This window comes from Triturus cristatus, chromosome 9 (genome assembly GCF_964204655.1).
Source record: "Triturus cristatus chromosome 9, aTriCri1.1, whole genome shotgun sequence".
Taxonomy (NCBI): domain Eukaryota; kingdom Metazoa; phylum Chordata; class Amphibia; order Caudata; family Salamandridae; genus Triturus; species Triturus cristatus.
The window spans coordinates 778,030,200-778,056,448 of NC_140592.1; the positions used below are offsets into that span (position 1 = coordinate 778,030,200).

Sequence of the window (26,249 nt, forward strand, 5' to 3'; positions counted from 1 at the left end):
GTTTTTCCCTCCTTTACACATGACATTTTCCCTCTGGGTGCCTGCTCTTGCCCTTTTTCATTGAGCTGTTGGTAACCCTTCAGGACATAGTTTCTATTATAATTTGAACATGTAATTATCTTTGCTGTATTGTAATGTTTCGACACGCCTTGTCTTCTGGAATTATGGTGATTGTGTAATAGTACTGTGCATAGTCTTTGAAATAAAGGTTTTTTTGAAAATCAAAAAAAAAAAAAAAAAAACAGTCAATGCAATCCAATGGAGGAAAATAGGGTTATCGTTTTGCAGGTAAATAAACGGTCTTGAGGGGTGAGTTTCTGGGGTTAGATCCAGTGTTCCCCCAGGGTCACGGATGCACTCTCAAAGCACCTTCAGCGGCACTAGGGCGGCCGAGAGCGGAGTGCTGAGGCCCAATGGTATTCAATGGGGGACAGGAGGCCTCCGGTTGGTGGCTGCTCACGAGCGCGCCACAAGGTTGAGGGAGCAAAGCTCCTGCACTTAAGCTCAGGGCAAGGGGGGGGGGGGCGTCAAGTGAACACCCAAGGTACACCCACAGCGGCACTAGGCGGCCAGGTGCAGTGTACTGGGGTTGGGTGTCCTGTTACTTTAAGTGGGAATTCTCCGGTTTGAACAAACACTGCAGGCTCGGGCACGAAGATCTTCTGGAGGCGACCACCAGTTGGAGAGGTAAGTTGGGATAGCGGGTGCAGGGGAGTCTTTTGGCCTCGGATTCTTCTTAATGGCTTCGGTCGCTGTTGAGGGAATCCTCCAGGAAGGGCCTGCATGCGTCGTCGGGAGACTCGAGGCAAGTCAGGGATCACCAGATCCCAGGTCAGGGTCGTCGGGGAGACCTCCTTGTGGTGTTGGGCCACTCAAACTCCGCCCATTTGCCTTCGGGTGCAGAGTGGCACAGACACTCGGATTTGGCTGGAGCCAGTGTCGGTTGGTGAGCAAATCCAGTGCTCATGGGAGACAAAGTCTGGTTGGGGAAGGCAGGGCAGGTCCTCCGGGTTCTGGGGGGTTGCTAGCTGCAGGATACACCTGGATTTCGCTGGAGCAGGTCGAGGTCAGGACAGGCCAGGCCGGTAGGGCTGGGGCCAAGTCAGTTGGTGTCCTCTTCTTCTTCCTTCAGCACGGCTCTTCGATCCTTCTTCTTCTTGTATCTTCTTGTCTGAGGAAGCAAGGTTCAGGGTTGCCCCTAGATACTAACTTTAGGGGCATTTCAGGTGGGTAAATGTTGAGACCAATGGATTCCTTTCTTGGGGTGGGCACACTCCCTAATATGCCACCCTCCAGTGGCAGGGAGGGGGGGTATAAGCCTCACTCTGGTTAGCAGGGTCCCGCCCCCATCTTCAAGATTGTGGGGACTGAGAGTTATGCTTCACCTAACCTCCCCCACCTGAGGGGTGGGGTTGGCAAAGGTGGGCACACTTCTCTTCCTATCTTGGTTTTTCCGCCGAGTCAGAACCGGTGGGGACCAGTTGCTGGGAGCAGCAAAGGGCTGGGTCAGCTTACAAAGGCGGAAAGCCTTTGAAGCTTTCCCTTTGTGGACAATAACCATCCTGGTGGAGGAGGCTTGGCACCTCGACCAAGGACCCAGAGAACAGCAGGCTCTTAACCCAGGAGTCCAGAAACATGTCTGGGGGTGGCAGCTGGCGATCAGCCACTAAGCCAGGACACTAGTGTTAGGTCTTTTTCAGGGGGCATTTCTAAGATGCCCTCTGAGTGCATTTTTCATTACATCCCACACTGGCATCAGAGTGGGTTTAATGTGCTTCCTAGTTTTCAGTAAAGCCATTATGGAGCTGTGGAATTCGTAATGACAAACTCCCAGACCATATACTCTTTATGGCATTACTGCACTTACAATGTCTAAGAATGGACTTAGATACTGTAGGGGTACAAGGCTCATGCACATGTACCCTCACCAGTGGCATAGTGCACCCAGCTAGAGGGGAGGCTGACCTATGCCATAGGTAGTGGGTTGTAGGCATGGAGAACAAGTTACTCACCTTCGGTAACTATATATCTATAAGAGACATATTAGTTATAGATTCCTTACCTTAGAATTACCCCTAGGCGTCAGACTGGATCCGGAGAATTGTTCTTCAGCAGTACCCCTGCACGTCGGTAGGCGGCGTCGGTCATGTCCACATTCGTTGTTGGCGTTGTGATCACCCGAATGACGTTGCGGTATCTACTTGGACGCCGCCCCAGTGCGCGGACGTCAGTTCTTTACACATCATTCCACGCCAGAAACGCAGAGCCATGCAAGACACTGACCACTGGTGCACAAGACTAGCGCTCTGACTCTAGAAGTCAGTTCGCAGAACGGGGAGGATGGGTGGGGTGGTAAGGAATCTATAACTAATATATATGTCTCTTACAGATATATTGTTACCAAATAAGTAACTTGTTCATCTGAAAGAGACTATTGGTTTTAGATTCCTTACCTTAGAATAGATACCCCAGCAATAGCAACCCCGGAGGTGGGTCTGCAAACCAAATTCACACCAGAAAGTCCTGGAGAACTGGACAGCCAAAGAAGCAGTCTCTCCGGACTTGGCTATCCAGGCAGTAACGTTTAGTGAACGTGTGCAGAGATGCCCATGTGGATGCCTGGCAGATGTCACAGAGGGCTCCATGTCCCAAAGCAGTAGTGGCTGCCGTTGCCCTGGTGGAATGGGCGGGTAGTCCTACCAAAGGCTTCTTTTTTGCCAAGTAGTAACAGATCTTAATGCAAAGAACGACGCATCGTTTTTGCGCTGCCCGACCCACATAGCCAACAAAGAGCTGATCATCCACCCGGAATTGTTTTGTGCGATCCAGATAAAATGATAGCGCACGTTTTGGATGCAGACGGTGGAGCCTCTCCTCTGCTTTAGAACGATTTGAGAAGAAGGTGGGCAAAGTGACAAACTGAAAATGCTTGTGGCCTACCATGAACCGCAGTTAACGCCTGTGAGCTGGCAGGATGGGGATGTGGAAATAAGCATCCTGCAAGTCCAACGCTACCATCCAGTCTCCAGGGTCAAGGGTAGACAGGACCTGAGCTAATGTCAACATTTTAAACTTTTTCTTCCGGGAGGAAGCGGTTGATGTTCCTGAGATCCCAGATAGGACGCAGGCCTTTGTACTTCTTGGGCACCAGGAAGCAGTGGGAGTAACAACCACGATCTACTTCTGGGACAGGGACTCACTTGATAGCACCCTTGGCCAAGAGAGCCATAACGTCCTGACGGAGAAGGGCCAAGTAATCCTCCGAAATGTGAAGGAGTGTAGGTGGCATGGAGGGAGAGTTTTTCTCGAAGAAGAGGGAGTAGCCCCTTTGGACTATCTGCAAAACCCACCTGTCCGACGTGATGTTGTGCCAGTGGGGGAGGTGATGGCGGATCCTGCTGCCCACTGGTAACTGGTGTCCCTGAAATGTCATACTAGGAAGGCTTAGAGGCTGCTGCAGAGGGGGCACTGGTGGACTGGCTCACCCGCTGGCCCCCAGACCCACGGCGTTGGGTCCCACGTCCCCGCAGAGGCTGGGTAGCTTGAGCCGGCCTATGGCTCTGAGTGGAGCGTGGTGGGGCGCCCATTCCGTAGCCACGAAAAGGGCGAAAGGCAGACTGCACAGGACAAGAGGTGGCAGCGAGGCCCAAGGATCTGGCCGCAGCTCTAGAATTCTTAAAGCGCTAGAACGCATGGTCCACCTTGTCGCCAAACAGACGAAGGACATCAAAGGGTATGTCCAAAAGTGTGGATTGGACATCCCCAGAAAAGTCAGTGGATCTCAGCCAGGCTCATCGTCTTAGGGTTACTGACGTAGAAATCGTTCTACCCAGCGAGTTGGTGGTGTCCAGCCCACAGCGGAGGGCGAACTTTGCTGCATCTCTCCCCTCTGCAACTGCATGGGAGAGTGTGACCCGGGCCTCCTCCATACACTGTGGCAGCACCTGCGCAACTGTATCCCATACAGAGTGGATGTAACAGCCCAAGAGACATGTGGTGTTCACCGACCGCAGTCCCAAGCTGGCGGAAGAAAACTTCTTCCCAAGATGGTCCAGCTTCTTGGATTCTCTATCTGGGGGAACAGAAGGGAACGCGCCTTCAGAAGTTGCGGCTTGGCCCACCAAGCTCTCGGGGGTAGGGTGTTGGGAGAGGAAAATGGGGTCGGCCGGGCAGTGGCGTCGGGCAATCATCCTATCCACAGGAGCCCCTGTGCTAGGCCTTGACCAAGTGCCTAGAAGGAGGTCTGTGAGGGCCCTATTGAACGTCAGCAGGGGCTCCGAAGGGGCCGCTGCTGGCTGAAGCACCTCAGTCAGGAGGTTCGTACTGACTGCCACCTTAGGAAGCCCAAGGCCTCAGCCATCATACGCAACACCACAGCATAGGACGCTCCCTCCTTCGTGGCCACAGTAGGGGGGAGAAAGCATGCAAAGGTCTGGGGAGGTATCCAGACCACTAGCTTCCAACAATTCCTCTCTCCAGTCTTGCTCCTCCAGCTGGTCTGCCAAAGGGTCAACCCAGTCCTCTGGTTGCCACTCAGGGCAATAGGGAATACCAGGGGAGAACAGTGGCACAAAGGTACCGGTCTGCGTTGGTCGACGCCGGTCCGGCTCCGTGTCCAAGACAACGGGGAGGCCGGTGTCGACGCCGGCCAGGGACACGACCGGCGGCGGTGTCGTCAAAGGAATCGGTGCCGGAGGTATCGTGAGGTTGACCAGCACAGTTCTGGATCCAGGCCTGGATCCCTGGGGGCCCTGCGGTGCCGAGGCCGGATCCGCCAGCATTAAACACCTAGAGCCCCCAGCCAAGTCCGCGGGGCCCGAAGGCACGCCGGCAGAGTCGGACTGCCCAAAGATGGAGTGGAGGGCTTTGCGGAAGGCAAGAAGCTGGGCAGGGGACTCTCGGACTCCCAGGAAGGGAGGGAAGCTCAGAGCCGTCCCAGTAGGCTCCGGGGGTAGAGCCGAAGGATGACTGCCTTCCACGTCCCGCTTCTTCACCTTCTTCTTGTTCTTCGACTTACCCGAAGACTTCGATGAGGAGTGATGGTGGTGACTCCGCGAACGGTCCCGCAACCTCCCTCTCAACAGGGACCTCGAGCGGTGCGGAGCTGACTGCCGGGGCTCCAGAAGCTTTCGGGACCGCTCCCACAAAGACTTCGGGTTCATGGCCCGACAGTCGGAGCACAACTTTGGGTCGTGGTTGCACTCTAGGACTCTTAATTTGTCAGCTAGCAATTGCCATCACCCTGTCCACCCAGATACAATAATGGGCTTAGCCTCCTACTTAAATTGTCATCTGGAACTTATGTTTGAAGCCAATATTAGTTCTTCTCCTGTTAAAATCTGTAAAACAAATTCAAACTCGGATTTTGGACCTTTCTGTTGTGGATTGGTGAATGTTAGGTCACTAGGAAAACATGCCATGTACATCCATGACTTAATTTTGAATCTTAACCTTGATGGCCTTTTCATCACGGAAACATGGCTAAAAGAATGGTCTAACCCTGACATTGTTCAGTCTCTCCCCCCAGGCTACACCATGTTTAGGAAAGACAGATCTGTAAAGAGGGGGGGGCGGGCTGGCAATTATTCATGAGGACTCCATAAAATGTTCAACAGTTGATATTCCAGAGATTAAAGGTGCGGAAAGTTTGGGTTTCTGCTTCCAACTATCTAGCTCAGTGGCTTTTGCAGGAGCCTTGGTATACCGGCCCCCAGGAACAAGCTCTCACTTCATAGATACCCTAGCTGATAGTCTCAGTGCCTTGATTGTCAGACACTCTAACTTTACCTTACTTGGGGACTTTAACCTCTATCTAGAATCATATAATTCCTCAATCACGAAAAACTTTTTAGAAACTATAAAAACTTTAGGATTAAAGCAGTTGATAAATGACCCTACACATGATGCTGGACATACCCTGGATGGGATATGTACAAACTTCACTAAAACTTACAGTGGATGCCCCAACTACATTAACGTGGTCTGACCACAAGTATATCCCTTTTGGGATTGCAGAGAGCTCTCTACATGCAGTTACTCAAATTCCGGAACTACTTTGTAAAACTGTTAATAGGAAATGGAATAAAATGCTATCAAACCCTAATCTTCATACATTGGCAGAATTAAGTAAACCCATATTAACAGGCGATTCGGTTACTGATACAGGTATTTTCAATGACTGGCTGACAACGTTAGCTAACCAAATGTCCCGGTGGCCACACGTAGTAAAGCCTTCCTGGGAAAAACCTCTGCCCCTTGGTTCACCCCTCAGCTTAAAGAGATGCAAGGCAAATGCAGGAATCTCGAAAGCAATTGGAGGGTGCACTATAATAACAATCTTACTATTTTTAGAACAGCACTGAAAAATTATCACAGGATGATCAAACACGAAAAGAGGGTTCATTACACGAATCTTATTGAACAGGCAGCATCTGATCAGAAGATGATTTTTAAAATTGTTCAGTCCTTTACCCATCCTAAGATATTTAATCAGGAAATTCCCCCATCACAACAACTATGTGATCAAATAGCGGACTATTTTGATGACAAGGTCAGTGACCTGAGAAAGGATTTCCCAGTGGACGCCCCACCTTCCGAAGAGTCAATTTATAATCCAGCCACAATATATTTTCGTGATCAATTTAGTGAGATCACCCTTGACCAGTCCAGACAGGCCATCCTGTTTTGTAAATCAGGTTCCCCCAGGTGATCCCTGCCCTCCTAAAGTTTTACATGCATTGATCGAAACTGTTAATCCTATTATCAATCAGATTGTTAATTCCTCACTTAGACAGGCAGTAGTACCAGACAGCTGGAAGGTTGCATCGGTCAAACCTCTTCAAAAGAAGCATCTTACGGATCCAACCGTTTTGACAAACCTCAGACCTATCTCATTATTACCCTGCCTATATAAGATTACAGAGAAACTGGTTAACATGCAATTAAACGAGTTCCTCCTACTAAATAATGTGCTACACCCAAGGCAATCGGGTTTCAGGGCTGGGTTCTCAACAGAGTCAGCGCTGCTACATACTACGGAGACGTTAAAATTCGCACTTGATCAGGGAAAAATGGCAGTGCTGATTCTGTTGGATCTCACAGCTGCATTCAATACTGTCTCCTAGCTAGGAAAAGTAGGGATCTCGCAGAGGGCATTGGCCTGGTTATGGTCTTTCTTGGAAAATAGAAGACAATCAGTTACACTAGGTAGCTATATCTCTACTGAGAGGCAGCTGTGTTTGGGGGTACCCCAGGGCTCGATTCTGAGCCCCACACTTTTTAATATTTATATGGTACCCCGGCTTGAGCTTATATCATCCTTTGATATTGAGACGGTATCTTATGCTGATGATACACAACTTATCCTTACCCTGGACAAAGAATCTACTGTAGCTGAGGAAAATTTCCAACACTGCCTTTCGGCTGTCTTTAAATGGATGAACATCAACCACTTAAAATGTAATAGCCAAAAGACGGAGATTCTGCGGTTGGGAAAATGCAATGTTTTTTCACCCAAAATGTGGTGGCCAACTGACGCAGACCCCCCTCCCTAATACTGTGGACACGGCAAAGAATCCCGGAATACGATTTGATACCTCTCTCTCTTTTCATCAGTAGGCCACATCGGTTGCAGGAACTTGTTTTTATTGGATAAAGACTCTGAAAAAATTCTTTGAATTTCTACCTGCCACGGCCCGTAAGTCCGTGGCAGTGGCCACAATTCTCTCACGACTGGACTACTGCAACAGTCTCTATGCAGGCATTAAGAAAAGTAATCTAAAAAGGCTGCAGGCCGTACAAAATGCAGCGGCTCGAATGGTACTGAATTTACCTAATGGGTCTTCATCATCTGAGGCTCTCCAAACCCTCCACTGGTTACCCATACAAAAGAGAATTCTTTTTAAGATCCTTGTGATTACCTTTAGAGCTGTAAAACAAAGTGGCCCTAATTATCTCAGGTCCAGATTAAAAGTTCATGTACCTGTTCGTAATCTGAGATCATCTAAAGAAAATCGGCTAGTACCCCCACATTTCCGTTTGAAGTCCAGAGGATGAAAGTCCATGGCTGTCCTTGGAACTAAAGCTTGGAATTACTTACCCTCTTACCTGAGACTTATACAGTCAGAATCTATGTTTAAGAAAAAAAAATTAAAACTTGGATATTTACAGCCCCAGATAGTTTGGCCCTTTCTCTTATTTAATCCCTCCAACACTGTGACATTAGAGACAACTCTTTCTCTGACACTAGCCCTCAGCGCCAAGATGCTCCATTGGAGTGAAAGCCTGCGCTTTATAAATGTTATCATTCATTCATTCATTCAAAAGGCACACATGGTGCGGATCAGTGACTGACATCAACTTGTGACAAAAGTCACAAGGCTTGAAGCCGGTCCACCGATGTGACAACCCTGCGTGCACCAGGAGTCGAGCGGCTCGAAAAAGATGTCGACAAAAAGTCGAGAAACACTAACCAAAAAATGACTAGGGGTAACGCTCTCTAGCGATCTGCGCTGGCTGGCACGGAAAAAGAAAGAACTGACGTTAGCGCGCAGGGGCGGCGTTTAAGTAGATACCGCAACATCATTCAGACGAATACGATGCCAATGACGAACACTGAGGAGTACTGCTGAAGAAAATTCTCCGGGTCCAGTCTAACGCCTGGGGGTAATTCTAAGGTAAGGAATCTATAACTAATAGTCTCTTTCAGATACACAAGGATGTGTTCCATGTCGACTCTTCACTTTGTTTAGCACCAAAACACTCTGCCGGCAATGGCAGTGTGTGGGTGTAAAGGTACAGGGGCACTAAGGGTGGCACAATAAGTGCTGCAGCCCTTAGAGGCCTTCCCTGGTCACAGTGCCCTTGGTACCTATGGTGCCTTTTATAAGGGACTTGCATGTGGCCAGAGAGTTGCCAATTTGGTGCGTTCAACAGTACAGATTTATGGAAAGAACATAGGCCCTGGGTACCTGGTTGGCAGGAACCCAGGGCACACTTAGTCAAAGAGCATCAACAACAGGCAAAAAGTGGGGGGCAACCATGCAAAAAGGGGCACTTTCCTACATCTGTGTAAAGGAATAACAAACCAATAAACATGTTTAAAGTAGCCCCAGGTGTACTTTCAATCACGCCAGAGTAATCAGAGAAATTTTAGTAATTGTGTTACTCTTTGGTGCAGGGTTACCGATAACTACGCAATTACTCCTTGCATGGTTTGGGGGCAAAAATCCAAATGTAAGATCACACTGAACGAGCTTGAGCAGCCACTTGCGCTCGCTGTGTGTTTTCTGCTGCATACAGCGCTATTTATTTGCACAAATTGCATCCGTGTGTCAATTTTGACACAAGTGCATTTTGCGCTAAGAAAAAAGCACTAAATGCCAGGAGTAAATTGGGGGAAATTCCCATCTCCAACACACATCCAGGGAGAGCGAGTGGCTCCCGCACTCACTAAATGTGTTTATTTTGTTGCAGTAAGCACTATTTCTTAGTTCAAAAATGACCCCATCAGACCCAAAATAGATGTGAGGGTGATTTTCTTTTTACTAAGATCTAGCACTAAATGCAGAATTACTCTTCTCGCATAATCCTGCGTAATCCCAAGGAATTGTTTGATTTTTCTGCGTCATTACACTACATGGAATTAAGCGAATTAAGCCAACCTCTAGTTTAAAGATAGCATTTCTTCACAGGACGGTGTGCTTTTAGTGTGCCTACAATCGCTGTATATGCTCCAACTGCTAAATAGGTATCTTACATAATTCAACAGAATCTCTATCAAGAAGGAAAGTTACAATCGATATACCTCTTTTCTGGAAACAGAGGGCAAAATGTGGTGGTGGGGGGGGGGGGGGGGAGAATCACCTCCCATTCAACCATACACTAGCAAAATGGGTAGTTTTGGGGATTTTAAGAAAGCACTTTTTCCAGGTGATGAAATCTTTAACTTTACCATGAAGTTGCTGGCATAGTTGAACAGCAATTATGTGTTTGGTGGGAGAGGCTCTCAGGAGCCAAAGAATATGAGTGCATGCTCTGGTACAGCATGCATAACGTTTTAAGTTTAAGAACATCTCTGACTGGGAGGACGAAGTAATCAAGAGGTTGCAATTAAAGAATTTGCACAGGGGCAATAACACTTGTATCCAGCTTTTTAAATTTGAAGGGTGACTTCTAGGTTATGCCAGAGAGATGTGTGCTAAAGGGGACCTCCATACACATAACCTGGAAGTGTCCAAGGCATTACATGTTCTGAAAAGAGGTTTATGACCATCTGTTTCTCAGTTACCCTTAGACCTACCAGCCAAGGCAATGGTTCTGGGAGTCTGGGACGATTACGTACCCTCAAAAGCAAACATTATGGAATATTTGGTTGGCAATAACATATGAAGAATTTGCTAAACCATGGGGTAGCCAGGCAACGTTGAGGACCGATGAAAGGTGCTCCAATATGTAGCGGCGTGTGACAGTAGAGAAGTGTACACTATGTTAGGTTGTCCACTGAAATTTTATAAGATCTAGAGCCAACGAAGTGTGCCTTTTGGTCTTGATTCTTGATTGAGGTTTGTATGTTTTCAGATAGCCATGTTAGTCACTGCTCTAATGGAATTAGGTCCTCATTCTCTCTTCTCCCTTACAATGCCATCATTTGTTGCAATGAAGCCCTAACTTTATGTACAAAGTATACGGTCCCTACCCCACCATAAATGTGAGGAGTATTCGGTGTTCAATTTTACATACTCAATGTTATTGTCCTTCCGATTACAGCCTGGTTGTTTACCTTTATGTTTAAAATGTTTAATTGAACCTGAAAAAAAAAAAATAGAATAAAATAGGCATTCTTAGTCTCATTTTTGGTGATGATTTGCCACACGCTGGAAACCTGGAAACTTAAGCATTACATATGCATATAATTGCACATAATAAAAGATACATTAACCAATACCTGAAACATATCCGTGTCACAGTCATGGGTATATTCCACTACAACCGTCTGATTCCTGGATAAAGTATAGCAGATACTGTGCTGTCCTTTACAGCTGATAGCCTGTTTAATAAAACAAATACATATTTAAAGATTAATGACATGGTTAGAAATATTTGACACCTCAATTCCAACTTATCCACATGTTGTTGGTGTGTTTTATCTCAGTCTGTAAAATCTATGCTAATTAAAGAAGACTATAATGTCAGACAGGATGATATTCATTAATCTACACATCTTGCTAAATTAGAATACAGACAAAATCCACAATCTTGATACAGTACAGGGTCTGTGGCAGGCTTATCGTGCTTCAATTTTCTATCTGTAAATGGCTGCTTGCGTTCCTATTCACAGGGCATGTGGCCTAGCAATTCAGGTTGCACTGTACTGCTGGATGAGGACCTAGGTTGATTTGAAAATTATGGTTCCCGACTGAAAAGGCATATATGAGCTAAAAATATAAAATGAAAAGGCTACTTACCTGTAGGAATAGCTTTACAGCGCAGTTTTTGTTGTTGTTTTTATTACATCACATGCTGTGCATCAGTCCACAATCTGGTGGTTTGGTCCGGAACTGTCCCCCTTTCTTTCTCCTTTTTGGTGTTGACATGTAGGTGGGTATAGCCATCCCCTTATGATGTTTGACGTACACACACAACACTCCAGTATGAGGTTGCCCTCTACACTCCCCCCCCCCCCCCCCCTTCTTGGTGAATTATACTGTTTTAGGGCCTTGTAGATTATCTTATGAATTGTTTTCTCACCCGTTTTAGAACTCACACCTCTCCTTAACAGAGATGGGAGGGTTGAATGTGAATACACAAGTCTTCAAGCTGCAAAACTAACCCTACAGGTAAATAACCCTTTTGTTTTGGAACATGAGTCTTTCCAGGTTTCACATGCCATTATGCACCGATTATGTAGAGCAGTGTTTCCCAAACTGTGGTCCGCAGTCCCCCAGGGGTCTTTGACACATTCCCAGGGGGTCCACAGGCAGCAGTTTTAAAAACACTGCAAAGTTTCTTGTATAATTAGCAGTTTTCGAGCAACAATAAAAGTGTCAAGATAACGCCAGTGATTAATGTACCTGCTGGAGAGAGAGATGAGAGTTTGTCCAGTGGCAGCTTTAACTTATCTAATGTAGCAGAGAGGGTTAATATGCCTACTGCAAAGAATGTGTACAATGCATTTAAAAAAAACTGAATTTTATGTGCATAGGTCAGTGGGTTACTGCTTTTGTCAGTAACTTATTTTTCTTTCCAGATTGTCGTACCCTGGTGCATAGTAAGGTCTTCATTTACTATTCTTTAAAAGCTAATACAATTCAATATGTAATGATGAATGTATTGTAGACTGCACCATTGTTTCCCAAAAACTTTTGGGGGGGGGGGGGGGGGGGAAGAGCCTTCCAAAACCCCCTCTGTAGTGGCCAGGCTCACTCACTGCACTTGGTATGCACCGTATGTGGACTGGTCTGAAAACATTTTCTAGGGCTGCTTTTGGTTTCCAGTCTGGCCCTGGCAGGAGCCTAGTACTGCAAAATAAAACCAACCATTTAAAAGTTAGTCACTGGGATGCAGCACCAACCTTCCCATTAAATTAATTTGTTTTTTGTAAATTCTTTCAATATAAAATATTAAGAGGGATATTTACAACAGAAGTAGAGGAGAGTGTCTTTAGCCTCCTTGCTTAAAGACACGCTCCGCCACTTCTGAAACGCAGGGCTGCACCATATTTACAAGAATATGGTGCAGCCCTGCGTTTCCCCCTGCGCTGGTGCTACACTTATCAGGGTAGCGCCAACGCTGGCACCCTTGCACCATGGTGCAAGTGTGTCTGCGTGCAGGGGAAGATTGTTTATGTACAGGAAGGTCCTCCTTCCTGCACATAAACAATCTTGAAATGCTGTTTTGTCACTTCTATGTGTGCTGCTTAATGCAGCACACATGGAAGTTACAAAATGTAATTTTTTTAAAGATTGTTTATTTGCAGGAAGGGTCACCTTCCTGAACATAAACAATCCAAGGCGTTTTGCATTTTCCATGTGTACTGCACAAGGCAGCACACATGGAAAAAGAAAAATCGAGGAGAAATAAAGCATTTCTCCTCGTTTTGCCAAGGAAAGACCAGGTTTTTCCTGGTCTTAATTTTGGAGCAGCCTCCTATTTACGCTGCCCTTGTAAATCGGAGTCAGCATCAAAATCAATGGTTGTTGCAGTGGAACGCCCACCGCAACACCCACTGCCCACCTCTTTCACGCTAAGTATTACATGAAAGGGGGCCTTATTTGCAAGACGTTAAGGCACGTTAAGTGGCTTAATGCTGCCTTGTAAATAAGGCGAAGCCCCTATCGCCATGGGAACATCGCAAAAAGTGACGTTCCCATGGGGATAGGGGCATGTAAATATGCCCCTAAAATCCTTAGTAATTTGAGTTTTTGTTTTGCATGCACATTTGTGTTTATTTTGTTAGAATTACTGTTTTAATGTTTGAAATTTAAATCCTACAAATTGCTTGGCGGTCCCTGGCTTTCAGTAGTGACTCAATGGGGGTCCACAGGAGTCAAAAGTTTGGGAACCACTGATGTAGAGGGGTTCCCTCCTCTTGGGAAGTTTGGTTGAAGGGAGTGTGTGTTTGCAGCCAGGTGTCAAAACATTTTGGCCCATCTGTGCTTCTCAGTTTGCCCCAATGTCCACACAGTGGGGTTTTGTAAAAGTGTGGACTGATGACCACATGACTGCCATGCAAATGTCATTTATGGATACACTGGCTATGAAGCTATAAAGTGCTTCCCTTTTTCCTAGTAGATAGGGCTTGTGTTTTTTTATAATTTTTATTCAGAGGTACCCCAACTAACCTGTAGCAAGCCTGCATGGTCTGTACTATCCATCTCACGATTGATCTGCTTGCGACTGCTAGCCCTATGTTTGGTTGTACAAATGGGATGAAGAATCTATCCCATTTCCTACACATTGCTTATTCCTAAAGGAAATAAACTACTAGCATCTAGAGTGTGTAGGGCCTTTTCTGCCTGTGTTGTTGTAAAAAAGGCTGACAGTTGGGCCACTTAATTAATGTGGAAGTGGGATATCCCTTTGATAGGAAATGGGGTTTGTCCTCATGCCCACCATGTATTTTGTGTATTCATAGGTATGGCTCTTGTACAGGGAGCACTTGCAATTCACTAACTCTGCACAGTGATGTAACAGGAATCATGTTTTCATTGTGCAGCATTTGATTTGTGCATTAGCTCAAATAGTGCCTTCGTTTTATTTGAGTCACTCCTAGGTTGCATTCTCACACTGGTGTGGGTGCAGTTCTCATTATCCTCTCCAGGAATCTCTTAAGGACTGCTGTGGTGAAGAACCTTTCCCTATGGTGCCACTCGTGTATGCAATGTCGGCTGATAGACGTACTTAGATGAAAAGATTTTGTACTCTCCCATCAATGTGTGTGCTAGGTACTTAATTACGATTGTGCCCCCTGTTAGGTTGTGCATCAGTCTTCTTCCTGTACCAGCGGATTAATCTTTTCAACTTAGCTGGAAGGCATTTGTCTGTCATTTGTCTTGTGGCCTCTCTCAGTACTTTCAAACATGTTTGTCGTTGTCCCAAGTGGTCGAATTCCTCAGGAGCCACGCAGCTAGACTGGTTGGCTGGGCGATAGAAGTGTCAATCTTTTATTTGAAAGAAATCTTGCAATAAAAGGTAGCTTTATTAACTTGTCTTTGTCCATCTTCACCAGGTGTGAAAACCATGTTTGTCTGGTTCACTGTGTGTCCATCAGAATCATTGTCATGATTGTATATTTGCACTTACGTACGTGGGTGGATGTGGTCAGAAAGGGAATGGACAAAATCAAAGAGGACCACTGCTCAGTGAGTACTAGACCCTTTTGTGAGTATGTATGTGGAATGCTTTTAACAGCAGAAAGACTTGTGTGTTCCACAACATTTGTGTTTCACTGCCTCCTGAAGGTTCCATTGACCTCTGATGTTTGGTTTCTCCACGTGTGCAGTCCAACCCATGTGTGATGCATTAGATTAAATTGTGAGTTGTTTGAAGCCATGCCTGCCACGACAATTTCTAAATTCCACCATTGCCTTTCCATCTGTACTCTCTGTGACAGCAATAGAGACTTCCAGCCCCTGTTGCTTGGGACTATTGGCTATGGGGCCCTTCTTGGCTTGTTCTCACGTGGAGTCTGACGAAGGGAATTAGTGACACTATCACACCCAGCAGTTTCATCGCAGTTCTCAGTGTCAGAGACTGCCCCATCTCATACAGGTGAGCTTGATCTGTCAGTGTTAAGACTCTTCTGTATAGGGAAGACCCTCTTTTTGCCTGAGTTCAGAGCCCCGAGCCCCCAAATAGCCCTTTTCTCTTGTGGGTAGTGGGGACGATTTTTCCCAGTTTAGGTCAAACCTCAGATTGTGTAATGTTTGTATTTCTGTCTGTATACTCTATTTGAATTTCTCCCTGTGAGCTTGCCATTTCCATCCATTCATCTAGATGGGGTACATATGTATCCCCTATCTTCTGGAGTGAGCTGCCACCACTGCGAGGTATTTGCGTAAACCCATAGTGACGATTTTATCCCAAATGGAAGCACTTGTCACTGGTAATGTCAGCTGCCTGCCACAAACAGGAGGTATTTTTTGTGCTGGTTGTTCAGCAGGTTATGGAAGTATGCGTCTTTGAGGTCTGTGGTCACCATGCATTCTCCTTCCTTCAGCACGGAGATAACTTCCTGCTGTGCGTCCATCTTAAATATTGTTGTTTTAATTAACCTGCTTAGTAATTGGAGGTCTGTGATGGGAATCAATCTCAAGTACTGTTTTGGGACGAGGAAGTATACATAGTACAGTGCTTGGTTACACTCTTTCGTTGCAGTTTGTACAAAGGTTTAGTTTTGTAACAGTTTTTTTTAAAATAAACTTTTTATTGATTTTATTGACAATCATACATACAATATCAATATGCAAATAGTACAGTAATTCCAACATTAGTATATTATGGCGGGATCAGCAAAATATATGCGTTAATCAGACACAACTCTGTTCTCACTTCTGCGCATTTCCAGATCCACCATTGGGGATACACATATGTCTCTGCGATAGACATTCCATTTAGACCATTTCCTGTCCCATTTTCTGGGGCATCCTCGTGCTATAAATACTTCCTTCTCTGCTAACATGCACCGGTCAAGTTTTTTCGCCCATATCAGGATGGATGGTGTACTTGATACCCCCCCCCCCCCCCATCCTTTCGCCAATTCCCGCTTTACCAGTGTGTACCCTAACGTCACCAACTGTTGTTCAAGGTCAGTCAGGTCAGTCGCCGCCCAAATGTTCAGTAGTCCCAGTTGTGGTGTGAGAGCCACCTCTTTACCCAGTGCGATCTGTATGTAGTTTGTAGCTCCTTTCCATATATGTTGGCTAGCAGGGCAGTCCCAGATAGTGTGGTAGAAGGTGGCCGGCTGTTGACAGCCCCTCAGATGGTGATCATCCGGTCTTGCGCCTATCTTAGCTAAGGTGATGTAGGACCGATGCAGAATCTTAAGCTGTATTAGTCGAAAGCGTAGTGTGATGGCAGCTTCTCTGGAGGAAATTAGGGCAGATTGCCAATCTTCATCATCAATGGGTCCCAAGTCTCTCTGCCGCTGCTCTCTGAGTTTACTAAAGGTGTCAAGTAGGTTGTTACATAGTTTTTTATATGTTAAAGATATAGCTTTCGAGGGTAGTGGCCCATCTAACAATCGATCTTCTAATGGAGATGATTCTAGCATGTCCTTGAGATTTGGGAAAAACTGTCTGTAGGGCGTGTCGTATTTGCAGGTATCGAAATAGTTCCCCTTGGGCCATCTGATAATGTCCCCGGAGTTCCTCAAAGCTAATAATAGAACCCTTTTTAACCCCTTCAGTGCCCCGCCCTTTCCCCCTCCTGTGCCGGGCGTTTCATTAGCGGGCGGGGTCCATGACGAGATAGTCTCGTCATGGAGCATGGTTGCGCTGTGCCCATGACGAGACTCTCTCGTCATGGGCATAGAAGAGGTTAACTAAGTCTCCCACCACTGATATTCCAATCATGTCCCGTTTGTCGAATCCTGGTTGATGACATAGCATACCAAGTTTCTGGGTGTACCACAAAGGCGTTGCTTTGGTGAGGATGCCAGCCCAGTCTTGAGTTCACTTGATGCCATATTCCAAGTGTGGGTGAAGTGGGCCCGAAATATCTACCTTTCCTAGTTTTTGAATATAGGGCTCCCAGATAACCCGAGAGGTCGGTTTGATATCTATCTAGAGCATAGGCTGAATCGTTAGGGAGGTGGTGCATCCAATGGTATAACACTACCAGTTGTGAGGCCCAGTAGTAAAGTTTAACCCTTTCAGTGCCCCGCCCTTTTCCCCCTCCTGTGCCGGGCATTGTATTAGCGGGCGGGGTCCATGACGAGATAGTCTCGTCATGGAGCGCGGTTGCGCTGTGCCCATGACGAGACTATCTCGTCATGGGCATAGAAGAGGCTAAGATCTGGTAATGCTATGCCCCCCGTCATACCAACTTTTCGTTAGCTTTTTCAGTGCAACCTTAGGAGCCTTACCATCCCACAGCAGCGTGCAGACCTCACTTTCCACTGCCGTAAAATATGCATCCGGGACCCGGTTCGGACAATTCTGTAGGATATATAAGAAGTGCAGGAGGGCTAGCATCTTGTAGAGGGCGGCTCGGCCCACTAGTGACAAGGGCAGAGACTGCCAGTGCTTTACATCCGCTCGTAACCTGGCCAGCGGGGGCGCTAAATTATGAGTTTGAAAGAGAGCCGGATCTGACATTACAAATATTCCCAAATAGCGGAACCCCTCTTTTGCCACCTCTATGGTACAATTTACTGGAAGACGGGGAATCTGCCCTGACTGCCACGCAATCACCTGCCAATCGTTCCTTCAGTCCCCCGATGCCTCCGATCATCTCATCCGCTCTCCCCCACCTCTCGGACAGTCTCTCTCCAGAAGGATCAGGTGTCAGGCCTAGTTGGCCTTCCAAGCCGGGGTCTCGATTTGTGGCCTCGGCCCCGGAGCTTCCACCTCCTCACCTCCGGTCGGCCGCTTATATGTTTCGGACCCCAATCGCACCTTTCACTGGGTCAGCTGTCTCCTCCCACCCTCACTCCGGAGCAAGCTCGCATCGAGGGAGTCTCAGCATGTCAGGTGCTACAGGTAACAATACCCCCCATCGTCTATCTGGATGTCGCCATATTAGAGCCTCCCTCCTCGGCTGCTGGGTTCGCTTCAAGCGTGTTGCATATGCCTTTTTCACTTTTGCTTAGCCCTCCTCTGGACTCCCTAGCATTGCCTCACTTTCGGAGCGAATTCTCCGCTCCCTACGACACCGGATTAAGCAGGATATTCAGCGGGGATGCAGGAGCTCCCTTAGCTAGCGGCCATGCTCGTGGCTGCTAGCCACGCCCCCCCCTTTGCAACAGTTTCTTGATTTCCTGTTATAGGAGTCCTAATTTCTGTCCTTTGTAAACCATTTTCTTTGGTTTTACGTTTGGTGGTATATCCTGCAGTTCTATACAACACCAGAGGAGTACTGGATTTAGTAACTATTTGTTGGAGGTATCTTTCTCCACTCCTGGAGGAACCCTCTCAGCTTGCCCTTACTGGTGTTTGCTGTCGGGTCTTCCCCCCCAGACCCTCTGCGGTATGACCTTTCTTCCTGGTTCTTCCTCAAAAGGGCGCATTTGGTACTTTCGTAATAGCAATGAAGTGTTTGTCCCCTGGGCGGCGTTGGCCTACTGAGCTTGAGATTCATGTAGAGCAGGCTGGAAACCTCCTCTGCCCATTGGTCTCATGGTAGGGGTTGTGGCCTGTTGTGAATGTTCCCCTAAACTGTAGGGCTCCCATTGCTTTGGCGGTGTCCTGGTCCTTTCTTATTTGCAAATCGAGTCATATACAGCTGCCCCATACAAATGTTTCCAAGTAAATGGCATGTTGATGATGGAGGCCTGAACCTCTTGTCTAAAGCCTGAGGCCCTCAGTCGTACATTTCTTCTAGGTGTAGTGCTAGTGCACATTTGCCTGCTGGCTCCATCTGCTGTGTAAAAGGCTGACTTTAGGCACGCATTAGCTGCGGTCCTGCCTTTCTGTATAATACCCCTAGCCTTCTTTTTGTATTAGTCAGGGAGTTTCTAAAGCAATTCTATCTCCTACCACTTCTAATGGTTTTTTAGGAGGGCACTGAAGTTTGCAATTCTCCACGGTGTGGCAGCAGACCTTTCTTTCTTCATCCCTAGGTTTACTCTCCTTAAGCGGAGGTGGAAAGCTAAGGCAGGAGCATTAGCTCTTTTCCTTCTGGTCAACACAATGACAATTGTCTGGTGCATTGTTTTAACAAACTGCATAGTGAGTGGAGGGTTTATATTTCTCCATCCAAAAGGCTGCCCCTTGTCTAGGATGCTAGACTTAAAGGGCAGGAACTGCATTTTTATCTGTGAAAGGAGCAGAGTTTCCAGTAAGAAGCAAGCCTCTGTTTGCTCCACTTCCAATTGAACACATGTATCTGATAATCTTGATTAGCGCATTAGTGATAGGTCATAAGGTGCTAATGGTCTAGAGCCATACGGGTCAAACCCGTCCTCTAGTGAATAATCGTTTATGTCCTGCCATATGTACTGATCATGCTGTGTCTCTGTGGTGGCTGCTCATACCACTCTTCTTCCTCATAGAAGTCTTCCTCCTCCTTTTCCTGTGGTTTTGAGCTTAGTGGTGTTTCTAGCTCAGACTAAACTTCTGTCTCAGTTGTGAAGTACACCTACCTCGGTATCCCCCTAATATTAAGGGTTCAAGGAAGAAATTCAGCACACGCATTGCACCTCTCAATTGACAATGATCTTTTAGCAGGCACAAGCTGCACATCCTGTGCTTGTGTTTTTGTGCCAATTTGTGACGGCACTTGGGGCACAATCTAAAATGGGCATTATCCATAAATTCAATGAGTAAGTGGAGGATAAGGGAGGTTTACCTCCACTGACCATACATTTTCCAAACACATGGTCAAGTACAACAGAACAGAGACTGTGTTTTTGTGGGTGGTCTTCAGTGAGTTTTCTACCTCTTCTACACCTTCCTTCATTGTCAATGATACCTGTTTGCCTTTCGGTGTTCAATCTTTTTGGTACCTTCCTCAGATTCTCCTTTTGTCATCTGATCTGGAGCTATGAACCATGCTTCCAAACCCAATGTGGGGAAAAAGTCTGACGATAGCAACCATGCATTGGGGCACTATGAGCATATGTCTTATGTCACAGGGGGATGGCTTTGCACACCTACTGTTTAACAACAGTCAAAAGCCAAAAAAAAGTAGGAAGAAATATGGACAATACCAGAACCCAACCGCTAGACAGCAGAATGAACTAGAGCATGCACATTTTAAAATGGTTCATGCAACAAAAGGATAAGTTATTTACCTGCAATCCTACTTCTCTTCTAGGGGAATATGCATCAAAGTCATAAGCATCGAATAGTCCCACCCATTGAGAACCTTGAGCACCTATCAAATAATATATATGTTAAAACCTGTATGTAGTACCCTCAAAAAATATTTATATATATTGGGTTTTTTTTCACGGTAACGCGAGTCCCTCATCACTTTTCCTATTTATGCTGTGTCTCATTTTGGCCCATTAGGAGGCATTATGGGAATTGTAGTTTTTCTTTTAGCAGTCACAAGGATATTGATTATTTTTTTATTTTCTCATTGGACCCAATATCTGTTAATGCCACCAGACTACTAAGGGTTTAGGGGCATTAGTCTACAGATTGATATCCTTGGTTATATTAGATTTCATAAACCATAGTGATTTATCTCCGTCTTCACTACAAATAATTTCATATAGATCTTCAAACATGGTGGTGACACTCAATGGGGTGCTCATTTCAGGAAATCAGACATTCTTTATTTCTCTTTGTTGAATGAAGTGGCAACCATACTCAAGGACTGCCTGCATTCATTGGATGTATAGCTTAGTGCCTCTCTTTATCCTTTCTGGCCCTTTCCACTATTTAACCCATCTTGTCTATTTACGGGTGTCCTGATCCATTTTCATCTTTGCCATCTCATCATCTGCATGGGTGCTGAAGAGATAGTTGCCCGAGAATGGCAGATTTAGAATCAGATGTTGAACCTCAGGTTTGAGACCTGCATTAGCGGCTGCACTCATGATCTGGTTAGCCAACAGACCACCCTCTTGAAGGATCTCTTCCAAATCCGGTCTGTCCTCTTTAGGCAGCTTCTCCGTGAAACATGACAGAGTGCCATAGCAACCTGTCATACCTCCCCAACAGGGCAGATGCACTGGCGACTTTCATGAAAGATGCAGAGGTGTTGCACATCTTTTTGCCCAAAAAGTTCATTTGCTTACTGTCTTTTTCCAGTGGTACTGTGAAAGAATAATAACTCGGATGGTTACTTCTGGTGGCGGCCACGATGACAGAATCAGGAGGTGGATATCCGACCTGAGGAATAGTGCAACTTGACTAGGAGGTTTGTATTTCTTTAGAATGTGTGGCGAAGCCAGACCTATATATGCTGGCATGCGAAACATGTGTAAAGCTGGTTCCAACAACCCTGGAACCAGAGGCAAAAGGGGTCTGGACGATACTCTGTGAAGGAGTGTTTCGAAGATGACTGATGTAGATATGACCGGTGCAGGTATGTCTATGTTGAGCTTTGTTCCCCCTCTGATCTGATCACGTTTAGCGATATACTGATCATCTACAGGCGGCACAGATTTAAAGGCATCTTTATTGCTCTTTCACTTTGTGAACAATAAAAATGCCTTTAAATATTGTTATTTGTCACTGTTGCTCCGCTTTCAGAGACAGAGGTCAAAAGTCAGTTTGTCTTCCTACTCGCCAGAATGGGCAAGTAGGCCCTAAAAATAGCTAGTCCTGAATAAATCTGGCTCGCCATAGCGAGCGGGCGATTGGATTTTTCGAGCCGTGTTGGGGTGTTGGGGTCTTGTTGGCTGCCCAAAGCACTACCCTCATGTTGGGGAAAGGCTACTGCCTTTACTAACAGTTAAGTAGCACAAGCGCTGTGGCTGAAGCATGCCATGTAGTGATCAGTAGGAGTGAACAGGCTTTTTTTCCCTGCGTTACTGGGGTGAGGTCTACAGGCTCACTCATGTAAAGGCACACTGCTGTGTGCTTAACGCACTCTTGGCCTACAACAACTTAATATGTTGTGCTGTCCTGTAAGCATGAGGTCGCATGCATGTGCTGTGTGTATTTGAATAGTGCAATACATGGAGGACTTCGGGTTCCATTTTGGCACACCCATGGCCGACTGGAGGAGCATGTGGAGGCAGAGGAATTCCCCTCCAGACAGAGTAGTGGGTTGCTGCGTTCCTGTGAGTTGTGTGGGATACAAACACTGGCGGAAGAAAAGCGAGGCTCTTTGGGACACTTCACAGGGTGCTCATTGTCGCTTCAATGGCGATCTTTGATTCAGGGAGAGGTCACTGGATAGGGGTCTGGGCACATCTCAGGAAGGAGATGGGGTTGATCAGAGTCATAAAGAGTAGGGCTGGTGCCCTGGTGTAAACATATGATGCACATATCAATGTGGCTGACATCCAGGTGTGAACCTCTAGTCATTCCCATGGCCTATGATTTGGCACCACCCCTGTTGTGTTTAACTGCTTTCTGGAGAAGGGCAGCGGAGTAGGCATTTCCAACAAAAGCAGCCTCGTATTACAAACTTCAAATACTCAGATCGTAAATCACATTCGGTGTCTGGAAATGGACTTACAAGGAGCTTGAGGCCCCCAAAATGAACAAACGCAAAGCAGCCAGTTGGGCTGTTCGAGGAGGAGAAGCGCAGCAAAACTTCTGCCTGCAACCAGGACTGGAGCAAAGGCCTGGGAGTCTCCCATTTGGGTGAGGGGACATCACTCAAGGAAATCCAAGACCATCCCTTCCTGGAGCACCAGTGCCTCCTTGCTTACCAAGACTAGTGTGCCCTGTGAGGGAGAGGAGAGTACTGGAGGGAGCGAGGTCCAGTAGGAGATCCTGGCAAGTTGACACCTGTAGCGAGGTTTTAAGAAACGACTTCTGCCCAAACTGGGTCGTTGCACATTTGCCGGATGAAGCCGGCGACCCTGTATGCCAGAGGGAACCGTCACGAAGACTACTGCCATGCCAATAAGGCATAGCCCGCGTGCAGAGTGAAGTCGGTGACTTCGTATGCCAGAGGGGACCCATAGACTACTGCTGTGCTGGCATGGCCGTAACATTTGTGCAGAGTGAAGTCGACAACCCGATATGCCAGAAGGGGCCACCATGAAGAGAAAGTTTCTACGATTCCGATTGAGCTGTCAGTGTATGGAGTGAGGTCAGTGGCTCATATGCCAGAGGGGCCCCCAGAAAGGTCAAGTACTGTTGCATCCTTCAAGCGGCCATCAAGAGGAGGGGCGTCGTTGTGACTCATATGGGCCCAGAGTCCCAGACTGAGGATCAGAACTGGAGCCGATATCACCCCCTTCCCCCATGGGAAAGATCAGAGGAAATTACCATCTCTCTGGAGGAAGCGCTGGGGATGCCCAGCCACTGCAGATCCTTGAGTGCTACTCGCCAATAGCAGCTGCTGGGAGACTCCAGTCATACAATTCCTGCAGGGGCATGCAAGACTAATCGTAGGCCCAGAAGGCCCAGGAGTATACTGTTCTGCCACACAGTGCTTCGGGGGTTTGAACACATAAGAGTTAGGGTAGGACTCGAGTCTCCGATTAGTAGTGGATCCTAACATATATATAAACTTTCTTTTAAAGCATTGTTGGTGTGGCCCGTATTACGTTGCTGTAAGAGCGCGTGTTGCTTTGGATTGTAATGAGGTGTCTGACACACCTGAAGACGGGCCCCGATCCGTGAGGAAGTGGTGCTCCTATCTGTCAGGATGTTGTTCTGAAGCTTGGAGCTTTTTTTTAAAGGAGTGCCCTCCGGCTGGGATAATGTGCAGGAACTAAGTTTCGACGGAAGGGCCAGGTTGAGAGGCCCGCCTCAACTTGGGGAATAAACTTTACAACAGCTAGGATTTGCGAGTGGATTGTCCCTGCGCACTTCATGCTTGAAATAATCATTTTCAAAGGCAAACTACAAGCTGTAAAAGGACTCGGTGGTAGCGGGACTTTCCTGTGGAACACTGTGACCGAGTAATGGTTTATCCTTTTGAAGCACGTTTTGCACTCGGAAAACAGCAAAGCAAGTCACGTCTTGCCAAAATCAACATTGAAAACCAACAATAGAAAGGTAAAGGGCGGTTATGAAGCATTTTGGGAGCTGCAGTCCATATAATTTTAAGAATAAAAACGAATTAATTTTTCAACGAGGGAACACATGTATTGCAGAACTATTTGGGGGTTAACTGAATAACCTGAAGTATGATATTGTACTCACCCTCGCTGCATTGGCAATATTTGCATAAGCTACGACTTTAAAAATAACAACTGACTGTCCCTTTAAAACCAATATTGGAAGAATAGACGATTGTCCTTTTTCAATATCTAATAAGTTACGTTTTAAAAGCCAACGATCCCACTGATGTAGCAGTGTGGCATATGATTAAGAGTCGTTAGACTCGAAACGCGTGATGCCTGTTGGTTTGGCATTAAAGAACTTTCTTTTAAAGCATTGTTGGTGTGGCCCGTATTACGTTGCTGTAAGAGTGCGTGTTGCTTTGGAGATATATATATATATATATATATATCATCTACTGGCGGTCGCCAGTAGATAGTTATAGTTAGGATCGTGTTTCCATAGGAAATCCGCAACATTCTATTTTGAATAACTTTGGCGCCGATTGACGAATCCTCGCGATGTTATAGTTAGGTGGATATTTCAGTCGTAAAAAACCAATGAAATTCCCCCGTTATAGTTAGTTCAGATAACTATAACTCGCGCGGCCGCCACTCTATCACAAGGATGATGTCATGAGTGATGCCACTGACCAGGTCATGAGTGATGTAATATGTGACGTCATGAGCAGTGGATTGCGGGCGCGTGAGTTATAGTTATCTGAACTAACTATAACGGGGGAATTTCATTGGTTTTTTACGAGTGAAATATCCACCTAACTATAACATGTGTGAAACCTATGGTTTTTTCAGTGAATATATATATATATATATATATATATTACCTACTGGCGGTCGCCAGTAGGTAGTTATAGTTAGGACCCCTTTTCCATAGGAAATCCGCAACATTCTATTTTGAATAACTTTGGCGCCGGTCGACGAATCCTCGCGAATTTCTCAAAATAGGTGGGGCGCTACGCTCCGCTCCTACCCTGAAAGTCTCGGGGGGATTCGTCAAGCGGGGGCTGAGATAAAAGGGGGGTCCCAAAACGCGTTTTTCCCATGCATTTTTCCATAGGACCTTTAGACAGGGCTACAGCCCGAACGGCTGAACAGAATTACTAGAAATTTGGCAGAGAGGTAGTCCTCAGGTCAAGGAAGTGCCTTTTGTAGGTTTGGTGTAAATCTGTTCAGTAGATTCTGAGAAAATAGCCTTTAAATCAATATATATATCTGAGCCAGCTTACGGTACGCTTACCGTAAGCGTACGGTGGCGTGCGCGAGCGCGATTCTGATTGGCTGTTACATCTAAGTAAACATTCGAATCGGTCGAAACCAGGAAGCGGCGGCCGCCATTTTCTCTCTCGCACTCTGAGGGGGGGGCAGTAAATAAAGGCAAAAAACATATAAAGGGGCTGTTTAGACAGCGCCCATGCACATAGCCATGTTAGTTGAGTCCTCAAAGGCCAAAAACGGTAAATTTTCATTTTTTGAAAATTTCGCCGATTACGCTTACCGTACGCGTACGGTGCGCTTACGCTAAAAATTTTAATAAAAAAAAAAAAAACTCTGTGCATGGCATATTATTGTCATCACTTACAAATTAAATTTAACAGATTACCTATCACAAGGAAGCGCATAATATGTCCTCCATGTGCACACGGTGCGTAACGTGGGCACGCGGTGCGCGTAGCGCACTGCGTGCCCACCTTGCGTGTACGGCACTAACTGCGTAAAGTGGGCGCGCGGTGCGCGAAGCGCACCGCGTGCTCACCGTGCGCGCACGGAACGAACTGCGTTAAGTGGGCGTGCACGCCACGAATGGCGTAAAGTAACTTAGCATTTAAAAAAACGTACAAATTCACTGAAAAAACCATAGGTTTCACACACGTTATAGTTAGGAATTAGCATT

At 46.4% G+C, this 26,249-nt stretch overlaps 1 protein-coding gene across 1 annotated transcript in view; it reads right to left on the minus strand.

Annotated features, from left to right (window-relative positions):
• PELI2 (pellino E3 ubiquitin protein ligase family member 2) overlaps nucleotides 1-26,249 on the minus strand; it is a 195,027-nt gene that overhangs the window by 151,796 nt on the left and 16,982 nt on the right. Inside the window, exon 3 of the mRNA XM_085626149.1 lies at nucleotides 10,946-11,047. Within this exon, the coding sequence (XP_085482275.1) occupies nucleotides 10,946-11,047 (102 nt within the window). The remainder of the gene's footprint in view (nucleotides 1-10,945; nucleotides 11,048-26,249) is intronic.